This window comes from Lampetra planeri, chromosome 56, assembly GCF_965212315.1.
Source record: "Lampetra planeri chromosome 56, kcLamPlan1.2.h2, whole genome shotgun sequence".
Taxonomy (NCBI): domain Eukaryota; kingdom Metazoa; phylum Chordata; class Hyperoartia; order Petromyzontiformes; family Petromyzontidae; genus Lampetra; species Lampetra planeri.
This window is the reverse complement of record NC_136162.1, coordinates 1041941-1054612: the sequence shown is the minus strand read 5'-3', so window position 1 is coordinate 1054612 and position 12672 is coordinate 1041941. Positions and strand designations below refer to the sequence as shown.

The 12672-nt window shown below is 50.1% G+C and overlaps 1 protein-coding gene across 1 annotated transcript; it reads left to right on the top strand.

Moving 5' to 3' along the window:
• Positions 1–6378: 6378 nt before the first annotated feature.
• OTOS (otospiralin) lies at positions 6379–11526 on the top strand. Its single transcript, XM_078618202.1, has 3 exons — positions 6379–6455; positions 7841–7909; positions 11220–11526. Exons 2-3 carry the CDS (start codon positions 7849–7851, stop codon positions 11414–11416), a joined length of 258 nt encoding a protein of 85 aa, XP_078474328.1. The 5' UTR covers positions 6379–6455; positions 7841–7848; the 3' UTR covers positions 11417–11526.
• The last annotated feature ends 1146 nt before the right edge of the window (positions 11527–12672 follow it).

The following is a 12672-nucleotide window of genomic DNA, read 5'->3' as shown; positions in this document are numbered from 1 at the left end:
GCGGACACAATAATCCCATGTGGGCTGGTGTAACCAGGAGGTTCCTACCAGTATCATTCATGATAGCCAGTTCATTTCTGACCAAAGATCTACGCAGCTCAGTGGGTTTAACCTGATAAGTAAATAAATTAAATAGTTGAGTAGTTTCGATTAAGACGGCCACTGCATCGTGCGATGCGCTTCTGCGGCCGTCTGGAACGTTCTTCCTTCCGATATTCGGAAGCCACTGGCAGCTACGCACTTTTGAGTCACCATCTCGGTTGACAAACTCACTTCTTTAAAGTTGCTCTTCGTGTTTAGTGTGTTGTCCTCCCCCCCCCACACCTCCCGTTGGCACGGTCGGTCACGTACGGCGGTGCAAAAGTCGTTCGCATATACATACAACAAACATACAGCATGTGTACAACATACATACGATGTACATACAACATACATACAACATACAGAAGCATTTCATTTAGCTGCTGCTGCTCCAAAGTGGTCTGCACCTCTTCTCTTGGGATCGCCACTCCACCGTCTCTGTATTCTTCTAAACTGATGTCCCATTGACGTCCAATCAATACAAATGCGAACGTACGCAATTGTTTCGTAATAACATTTGGGTTGTAATTACTCGATGAACATTTGTTTTGTAACATTTCACATCGTGTTCATTGTGAACTCCTTGCTGTCTGCTGGGCGAGACAAAGAACTGTCGGGCTCGATGGGTCAATTTATTCGGATTATACATTCATGATGCTGACTCTCATCAAAGCTCTATCATCATCATTATCATCATCATCAACACTCCCATCATCACGATCATCATCAACACTCCATCATGATCAAAACACCATCATCATCATCAACATTCAATTATCATCATCAACAATTCATTATCATTATCATCAACACTTCATCATCATCATCAACACTCCATCATCATCATCAACACTCCATCATGATCAAAACACCATCATCATCAGCAACATTCAATTATCATCATCAACAAATCATTATCATCAACACTTCATCATCATCATCAACACTCCATCACCACCATCATCGTCAACACTCCATCATCATCATCAACACTCCATCATGATCAAATAATCGTCATCATCATCATCAAAGCTCTATCATCACCAACACTTCATGAACATCATCAATACTCCATCATCATTATCATCACCATCACCACTCCATCATCATCATAAACACTCCATCAATATCAGCATTAACACTCCATCATCAACACTCCATCATCATCATCACTCCATCATCATCATCACTCCATCATCATCATCACCAACACTCCATCAAAATCATCATCAACACTCCATCATGATCAAATCATCATCATTATCATCAAAGCTCTATCATCATCAACATTTCATCAACATCATCAATACTCCATCATCATCACCACTCCATCATCATAAACACTCCATCATCAGCAGCATTAACGCTCCATCATCATTATCAACACTCCATCACGATCATCATCACCACTCCATCAACATCAGAATCAACACTCCATCACGATCATCATCATCACCACTCCATCAACATCAGAATCAACACTCCATCACGATCATCATCATCACCACTCCATCAACATCAGAATCAACACTCCATCACGATCATCATCATCACCATTCCATCAACATCAGCATCAACACTCCATCACGATCATCATCATCACCATTCCATCAACATCAGCATCAACACTCCATCACGATCATCATCATCACCATTCCATCAACATCAGAATCAACACTCCATCACGATCATCATCATCACCACTCCATCATCATCACCACTCCATCAACATCAGAATCAACACTCCATCACGATCATCATCATCACCACTTCATCATCATCAACACTCCATCATCAATAACATCACCGAGACTTGGTGACTTTGTGACTCGTTCAGGCGTCCATCGGGAGGCGACGTGGATTTCGCGGCACGCCCGCGACAAATTCCTCATCGGCGAAATTCCGCCGCGTTTTCACGCGCTCGGTCCCCGCCGTTGAGACCCGTGTCACGAACATGGCACAGCGATTCATAGACATACACAGACATACACATAGATACAGAGACACATAGAGACACATAGACACACATAGTGATAAGTGGACTATGTGTGAGACACGGTTCACTAACATGGCACAACAACAACAACAACAACCGCCATTCGCCACTAAGTGGCGGTGACGTCACCACGACGCCTGTGCCAGGCCATGTGCACCTTGAGGCCACGTGAAGTGTCGACACACATAGACATACATAGACATACATAGACATACACAGACATACACAGACACACACAGACATACACAGAGATACAGAGACATACATAGAGACACATAGTGATACATAGACATACAGAGACACACATAGAGACACATAGACATACACAGACACACACAGACACACATAGACATACACAGACATACACAGAGATACAGAGACATACATAGAGACACATAGTGATACATAGACATACAGAGACACACATAGAGACACATAGACATACACAGACACACACAGACACATAGACATACACAGACATACACAAATATACAGAGACATACATAGAGACACATAGTGATACATAGACATACAGAGACACACATAGAGACACATAGACATACACAGACACACACAGACACACATAGACATACACAGACATACACAGAGATACAGAGACATACATAGAGACACATAGTGATACATAGACATACAGAGACACACATAGAGACACATAGACATACACAGACACACACAGACATACACAGACACACACAGAGACACATAGACATACACAGACACACAGAGGCACACACAGACATACACAGACACACATAGACACACAGATATACATAGAGACACACATAGAGATACACAGACATACACAGACATACACACACACATAGAGATACATAGAGACACACAGACACACATAGACATACAGAGATACATAGAGACACACATAGAGATACACAGACATACACAGACATACAGAGACACACATAGAGATACATAGAGACACACAGACACACATAGACATACACAGACATACACAGACACACACAGAGACACATAGACATACACAGAGACACACACAGACATACACAGACACACATAGACACACAGAGATACATAGAGACACACATAGAGATACACAGACATACACAGACACACATAGAGATACATAGAGACACACAGACACACACAGAGACACATAGACATACACAGACACACACAGAGACACATAGACATACACAGACACACATAGAGATACACAGACATACACAGACACACATAGAGACACATAGACATACACAGACACACACAGACATACACAGACACACATAGACAACAACAACAACCGCCATTCGTCACTAAGTGGCGGTGACGTCACCACGACGCTTGTGCCAGGCCAAGTGCACCTTGAGGCTGCCACGTGAAGTGTCGAACGCCCGCTGGCAGGAGGTCACGGGGCAGACCCAGCAGGTGCCACGGGTCGACTGACCGAGATGACCGAGATGACTGGCTGATGCACCACCTGTACCCCCTACTGTACCAACTTGCTGTGCTTTAGCCACCCGGCGCTCCGCTCGTTGTTGTGAGCGTCGCTCCTCCGCCCTCCGTTGTTGTTGGAGGGCGACTGCCTCCAACTGCCCAGTAGCGTCCTTCACGAGCCTCCTCCACTGAGGCCGATCTTGACACCGCTGGTACCAGTCATCGGCAAGTCCACTCAGCTCCACGTCCTCCTGTACCACATCACTCCATCTCTTCTCTAGCCCGTGCCGCGCCCGTTTAGCCCCCTCGATCCGGCCGAACAAAAGCTGTTTAGGCATGCGGTAGCTGGGCATGCGGGCTACATGACCCAGCCAACGCAGCCTTGCCTGCCGGAAGAGCTCACCGATGGGACTTTGCCCAGATCTTTCAAGGATTTGTGAGCTCCTCACACAATCCAGCCTGGTTAAACCCAGGATGGATCGTAGGCAGGCCAGCCTAAATGTTCCAACCGACGAAGATGCTCCATTAGGGGGGTCCACGTTTCGCAAGCGTAGAGAAGGGAGGGAATGACCGTGGCCGAGAAGACCTGAAGCTTCGTGCGGAGCGACAGACCAGGTAGCTTCCACACAGCGTTACGCAACCGATGAAAAGATATTGCCGCTCGACTGATTCGGAGTGAGACCTCTGCTGATAAACTGGAGCCGGTCATAAGCACACTGCCCAGGTATGGGAAACTCTCCACTCTCTCCACAACTGCCCCATCACCGATTGGGAGTTGTGGGGGTGGAGTGTCCGATGGTACAAAATACCCAGGCAGGTGCTTAGTTTTGGTGGGGCTGATGGTAAGGCCCCACCTCTTAGTGGCACGCTCCAGTCTCAGCAGCAGCGTCTCCAACTCCTCTTCTGAATGAGCAGCTATTACCAAATCATCGGCATACATAACGTGGTTGACCAATAGGGAGCCATCCCTTGATCGCACCCGGGCGTCGATCAGCCTCCCATTATATCTGTACCAAATGGAAATTCCCCCGGTACAGCTATTGAAGGCTTCACGAACTTCGTAGTCGAAATATATGTTAAATAATGTGGGAGCCAGAGGACATCCCTGTCGCACCCCAAGGTGTACAGGGAAAGGCTCCGACTCCCGGCCACGTAGTTTTACCCAGGCCCGCTCACCATCATGAAGGTCCTTAATGATCGTGAGCAGAGGGTCAGGGACTCGGAAAGCACGAAGAACAACCCAGAGCCCAGGCCTACTGATGGTATCATAGGCCTTGACCAGGTCAATAAAGCAGAGATGTAGGTCTTGTTGGAATTCCCTACACTTCTGCTGTAGTAGTCGGACAGAATATATGGCATCTGTGCAGGACCGCCCTTTCTTGAAACCGCATTGGGGTTCCGCAAGCCTCTCCTCAGCGTGCCTAGCAAGGCGATGTTGAATAATCCTTGCCAGGACCTTTCCCGGCACACTGAGGAGTGAGATGCCCCTGTAGGTGTTACAGTCTGTGCGGTCCCCCTTCTTAAAGAGGGGGACCACCAGGGCATCCTTCCAATCCTGTGGAACCCGTCCAGTGGTCCAGACTGTTGTTGTGATGTCATGTAGGGCAGTCTGTGCACAAACGCCACCCTCAGCATTTCGCTTGGGAGATCATCTCTGCCCGGTGCCTTTCCTGGTCTCAGACTCCGGATCGCCTTCAATACTTCCTCATCAAGATGGCACCTCAGCCAGCCACTCACAGGGAGTGACTACTTCTTCCATATTTGAGGCACTGCAGCCTCAGTAGACGTATCCCCACTTTGCCCCATGATATTTTCCAGGCTGAGGGATTTTCCCTCTTCCAAGACCTCACAAAAATGCTCAGCAAATCTGCAAACAGATAGGTGTGGCGCTGCAAGTTACTTTTTTCTCGTGGAATTAAAGAGTGTTTGTGATTGCAGGACACTGAGGCAGATTCCATCTCTTCAGCAACCCCGACCACCACCCATCCTTGCAGCACCTCACGGCTCTCCGAACCTCTGAGTGAAGGCTTTGGTAAGCGTCTTCATTCTCAGACGTGGGATGCTGTAGACGATTAGAGTGGGCCTGTCACTTTTTCTCAGCCAGCCAGAACACCTCCTCTGTCAGCCAGGGTCTCTGGGGAAGTCTGGACCGTGTACCCAAAGCAGCCATTGCAGCTGGATGAGCCACAGTCCTAAACCTCGCCCATTTCCCCTAGACATGAGGAGTGGGGATGATGCCAAACCCAGCTGCACGCGATGATGAAATTCTCGCTTGCAACTTTAATCAGCTAGCTGAGACCATGCCACTATGGGTTTTCATGGAGTCCTGAGTGTACACCCACCACTGGAGTGGAAGAACGGCAGGCGCATCTTACAGAGGACATGTCGATGGTCAGTAGGCAGATCAGCTCCACGGTAGATCCTGGTGTCAAGGACATGGGCCCGCATCCGCTGTTCTGCCACTATATAGTCCAGCAGATGTTCTTGCTTGGAACCGGTGTGCATCCATGATGTTGTGTGGATGCATTGATGTCGGAACAGCATGTTGGTAATTACAAGCCCATGGGTTGCACAAACATCTCGCAGCCTCCTACCTTTGTTATTGAGCTGATCTGGCCCATGCCTTCCAATCACCCCAGACCAGGTGCCAGCATCATGGCCACTTTAGCTGGCACCTGTGACAGGAGGTCATAGAAGGCATCTGGCTCATCACTCCCTCTGTGTGTGTCACACACACACGGGGTGTGGGTGGGGTAGACGGGGGGGGGGGGGGTCTCACACACACAGAGGGGGTGGGGTAGACAGGGGGGGGGGGGTCACACAGAGAACTCCGTGTGTCCCTTCGGGGCTCTGGCGAGGGGTCTGGATGTGAGCCTCATTCTCCCGGCACCTCGGGAGGCAGCAGCAGCAGCGTCAGCCACTGCTATCGCCCCACACCTCTCAGGTAAGGTTCGAGTTAGGGGCAGGGTTGGTGTTAGGGGTAGCGTTGGTGTTAGGGGTAGCGTTGGTGTTAGGGGTAGCGTTGGTGTTAGGGGTAGGGTTCGTGATGTATATTCACCGAATGGTGGTTTCTATTCACGGTGAAAATAGTCAAAGTAAGGATTGCATAAGCATTGGCCTTCATCTCCTGTTTAGAGACGTGGAAACTCCACATTCATATGTCCGGGTCAAGTCGTTCCATGCGACAGCTTGTGTTGATTTCCCCACAATGCGTTACTAATTTGATCGAACCTGGAGTGTGCGATGATGATGATGATGGGCAGAGTTAACCCTCCCCCTCCCCCAACCAACTAGGATAGGCATTCCCTGTAGCCTAGTGGTAGTGCCTTACGCCAAACATTCCTTCTCCAAGTCAGCCGATGTTATTGTCATTGCTGTATTTTCATCAATATCCCATCACCAATCATAAATACTTCATCATCCACGCTCCATCATCAATATCCCATCATCATCAACACTCCATCATCATCATCATCAATATCCCATCATCATCAATATCCCATCATCATCAATATCCCATCATCATCAATATCCCATCATCATCAACACTCAATCATCATCAACACTCCATCATCATCAACAACGCTCCATTATCATCAACGCTCTATCATCATCAACACTCCATCATCAATACCCCATCATAATCACTCCATCATCAATATCACATCCCCATCATCAACACATCATGATTATCAATACTCCATCATCATTATCAACACTCCATCATCATTATCACTCCATCAGCATCATCAACGCTCCATCATCACCATCATCAACGTCCCATTACCATCACCCCATCAACATCATCACCACTCCATCATCAACACTCCATCATCAACATCCCATCATCATCAACGTCCATCACCATCAACACCACCCCATCATCACCATCAACACCAAATCATCACCATCAGCTCCACCCCATCATCAGCATCAACACCACCCCACCATCATCACCATCAACACCATCCCATCATCGCCATCAACACCACCCCATCAACATCATTAACACTCCATAATCGCCATCAGTACCACCCCATCATCACCATCAACACCACCCCACCATCAGCATCAACACCACATCATCACCATCAACACCACCCCACCATCAGCATCAACACCACCCCATCATCACCATCATCACCATCAACACCACCCCACCATCAGCATCAACACCACCCCATCATCACCATCATCACCATCAACACCACCCCACCACCATCAACACTCTCACCACCTTCATCCCGTTGGGCTCGCTCTGCGAATCGACTGGTCTCCGCCATAGGAACGTGGACAGTGTCTCACCGCCCCCGCCCTGCCACGTTTCAGGCCGGGCCATGCGTCACGTGACCTGCCTGGCCCTGCTGGGCGCTGCTCTCCTCTGCGTCTCCCTGGCGAGTGAGTGGCGCACCACGTGACCCGTCACCCCTGCAGGGCGATGTGGTGGTGGTGATGGTGGTGGTGGTGCTCATGTGCCGGTGGTGGGGGTGATGCTGATGTGGTGATGGTGATGTGGTGATGGTGATGTGGTGATGGTGGTGATGGTGATCATGATGGTGTTGCTGATGTGGTGGTGATAGTGATGCTGATGTGGTGATGGTGGTGATCATGATGATGTTGCTGATGTGATGGTGATGTGGTGATGGTGCTAATGGTGATCATGATGGTGTTGCTGATGTGGTGGTGATAGTGATGCTGATGTGGTGATGGTGGTGATCATGATGGTGTTGCTGATGTGATGGTGATGTGGTGATGGTGGTAATGGTGATCATGATGGTGTTGCTGATGTGGTGGTGGTGATAGTGATGCTGATGTGGTGATGGTGGTGATCATGATGATGTTGCTGATGTGATGGTGATGTGGTGATGGTAGTCATGATGGGGGTGCTAAGGTGGTGGTGGTGATAGTGATGGTGGTGTTGATGTGGTAGTGGTGGTGATTCTGATGTGGTGGTGATAGTGATGGTGATGTGGTGATGGTGGTGATCATGATGGTGTTGCTGATGTGGTAGTGGTGGTGATTCTGATGTGGTGATGGTGATGATCCTGATGGTGTTGCTGATGTGGTGATGGTGATGTGGTAATGGTGGTGATTCTGATGTGGTGGTGATAGTAATGCTGATGTGGTGATGGTGGTCATGATGGTGGTGCTGATGTGATGGTGATGTGGTGGTGGTGATGTGGTGATGGTGGTCATGATGGGGGTGTTAAGGTGGTGGTGATAGTGATGGTGGTGCTGATGTGGTAGTGGTGGTGATTCTGATGTGGTGGTGATAGTGATGGTGATGTGGTGATGGTGGTGATCATGATGGTGTTGCTGATGTGGTAGTGGTGGTGATTCTGATGTGGTGATGGTGATGATCCTGATGGTGTTGCTGATGTGGTGATGGTGATGTGGTAATGGTGGTGATTCTGATGTGGTGGTGATAGTAATGCTGATGTGGTGATGGTGGTCATGATGGTGGTGCTGATGTGATGGTGATGTGGTGGTGGTGATGTGGTGATGGTGGTCATGATGGGGGTGTTAAGGTGGTGGTGATAGTGATGGTGGTGCTGATGTGGTAGTGGTGGTGATTCTTATGTGGTGGTGATAGTGATGATGATGTGGTGATGGTGATGATCCTGATGGTGTTGCTGATGTGGTGGTGATAGTGATGCTGATGTGGTGGTGGTGATGTGGTAGTGGTGGTGATTCTGATGTGGTGGTGATAGTAATGCTGATGTGGTGATGGTGGTCATGATGGTGGTGCTGATGTGATGGTGATGTGGTGATGGTGATGTGGTGATGGTGATGTGGTGATGGTGGTCATGATGGGGGTGTTAAGGTGGTGTTGATAGTGATGGTGGTGGTGATGGCGATGCTGATGTGGTGATGGTGGTGATGGTGATCATGATGGTGTTGCTGATGTGGTGGTGGTAATAGTGATGGTGATGCGGTGATAGTGATGCTGATATGGTGATGGTGGTGATCATGATGGTGTTGCTGATGTGATAGTGGTGGTGATTCTGATGTGGTGATGGTAGTGATGGTGATAATGATGGTGGTGCTAAGGTGGTGATGATAGTGATGGTGGTGATGCTGATGTGGTGATGGTGGTGATGGTGATAATGATGCGGATTGTGTTGGCGCTTTGATGGTGATGATGGTGATGATGATGTGGTGCTGGGGACGGCTGGCGATGGTAGTGGTCGTGGTGGTGATGATTGTGGTGATTGTGGTGGTTGTGATGATGATGATGGTGGTGATTCTAATAGTGATGGTGGTAGTGAAGATAATGATGATTGTGTTGGTGGGAGTGAGTATGACGGTGGTGGTGCTGATGGGGGGCCGTCCATAAATGACGTCACGCACCTGGGGGGGGGGGGGTCAGACATTTGTGACGATGTGTGACGAGGGGGGGAGGTTTGAGAAATGTGACGTCACGTAAAAATGCGCAACTTTAAATAAATATAGACAACACGTTCTACTTAATTACATAGACTTTTTAATCAATGTTTTCTCCTACAACATCAGAGTGCAGCGGAACATTAAATACGAACTACAATGACAATAGTTTAAAGCGATTCGAAGCATGTTTTATTTTTGTTTGGGGGGGGGGGGGGGCAGAGCTTTGTGACGTCATATTTGAGGGGGGGTCTGAGTTTTTGTGACGCCGTGTGACGAGGGGGGGGGGGGTCAAAAATCGTCCAAAATCGCGTGACGTCATTCATGGACGGCCCCATGGGGGTTCTCATCGCGATGAGAGTGATAACGGTGGTGGTGGTGGTGATGGTGGTGATGGTGATGGTGGTGATGGTGATGATGATGGTGGTGGTGATGGTGGTGATGGTGGTGGTGATGATGGTGGTGGTGATGATGGTGATGGTGGTGATGGTGGTGATGATGGTGGTGATGGCGGTGGTGATGGTGGTGATGATGGCGGTGGTGATGGTGGTGATGATGGTGGTGATGATGGTGGTGATGATGGTGGTGATGATGGTGGTGATGGTGATGGTGGTGATGATGGTGATGGTGGTGATGATGGTGATGATGATGATGGTGATGATGGTGGTGATGGTGGTGTGCGAGAAACCACACGCGTGGTATGAGCGGCAACGCTCTCTCCCATACGGATGGAAACAGATGGAGATTAGTCCACTCACTTTGCTGTAACGCCTTCTCCTGGCAGAGGAGGGAGTTTCACACACGATCCGTACGTGATCCATCAACCCTCGCCCCTGCAGTGCTGGATTACAGGCTGCCACCAGCTATCCTTGTGATGATGGTGATGATGATGGCGATTATGATGATGATGGTGATGATGGCGATTATGATGATGATGGTGATGATGGCGATGATGGTGATGATGGCGATGATGGTGATAATCGTGATGATGAAGGTGATGATGGCGATGATGGTGATGATGATGATGGCGATGATGGTGATGACGATGGTGATGATGGCGATGATGGTGATGATGATGATGGCGATGATGGTGATGACGATGGTGATGATGGCGATGATGAAGGTGATGTTGATGATAATGTTGATGATAGTGATGATGGTGGTGATTCTCATCCTGACGATGGTGGTGATGAATATCTCCCATGGTTGCCCATCCACCCACCCACCCTGATGATTCTAACGATGATAGTGACGATGAATCTGACGGTGACGCTCACAATAGCAATAATGGCGTCGATGTCTCGTGGTCACTCCCCCCCCCCAGTGCCCCGCGTGGAGTCCCCACGCCCTCGCCGGGAGCTGCCCAACTGGAGCTACTCGGCCTCCGACTTCTGGGCCTGGGTGCACGAGCTGCGGGACACGGGCGCCTACGGGCCGCACGACGCCATGGCGCGCACCTACTGGGCACACTTCCCCGTGGCCACCACGCTGGGGCTCGAGGCAGGCCCCCAGGAGGAGTGACCCCCTCCCTCCCTGCCTAGCTACCCCCCACCTACCTGTCCCCCCACCTACCTATTCACCTACCGACCCCTCTATCCCCCCACCTACCCCCCCACCTATCCCCCCCTACCTACCCCCACCTACCTATCCCCCCACCTACCTATCCCCCCACCTACCCATCCCCCTACCGACCCCTCTATCCCCCCACCTACCTCCACCTACCTACCCCACCTACCTAGCCCCCTACCTATCCCCCCCTACCTATCCCCCATCTACCCCCACCTACCTACCCCACCTACCTATCTCCCACAACTACCACCCCGCCCCCCACCGCCACCACCGTCACCAACACAATCCGCATTGTCTTCATGGTCACCATCGCTATGAGAATCACCATCATTATCACTCGTCACCACAGCAAACATGATCATCACCACCACCATCACCACCGCAATCACCACGATCACAACCACGATCACCACCACCACCATCACCACGATCACCACCACTATCACCACCACGATCACCACCACGATCACCACCATCGCCAGCATCCCCAGCACCACATCATCGCCATCAAAGCAAAGGCAAAGGTGCCCCGTGTAGCCTTTTAGCAGCATGTTGGGGCAAGTGCTGTTAGCGAGCAGAAGCGCCTACGAAGGCACACCGCACCGGGTACTCATTTAAGGCTGAGTCGACCCAGGGGTAGGCCCATCACCGGTTCACGTAATAGTCAGCGGTGTTGGTGGCCGTGAGTGGGAATCGAACTCGGGTCTCTGGGTTCTTAGCGCGGCGTTGCGCTAACCGCTGCACCACCGCTCCCCACACTCAACTCCACGCCGAGTGATGCCATCGTGATGAACTGGGTGGGTGAGTCGAGGTCGAGACATCCACGGTGGCTAGGAGATGTTCTCCACCTCGCCTGGTATACAGGAGGTTGTGGGTTCGATCCCGATCCCGACCCTGACCGATGCCTGCTGTATATTTGGAGTCTGCGTGTCTCTCTCTCTCATCATCATCACGGTGGCTAGGAGATGTTAACCACCTCGCCTGGTGTGCAGGAGGTCGTGAGTTCGACCCCGACCCCCTGACGACGCCTGCTGCTGTGTATTTGGAGTTTGCGGTGTCTCTCTCCACGTGGTCGCGTGGGTTTTTCTCCGGGTCCTCCGGATTCTCTCTCCCCCCCACCTCCTTCGACATCATCAGAGATATTTGGCTGCCGATTTAAATATCCACACGACGGCGACGATGATGATGATGATGGCTGCGACGATTGA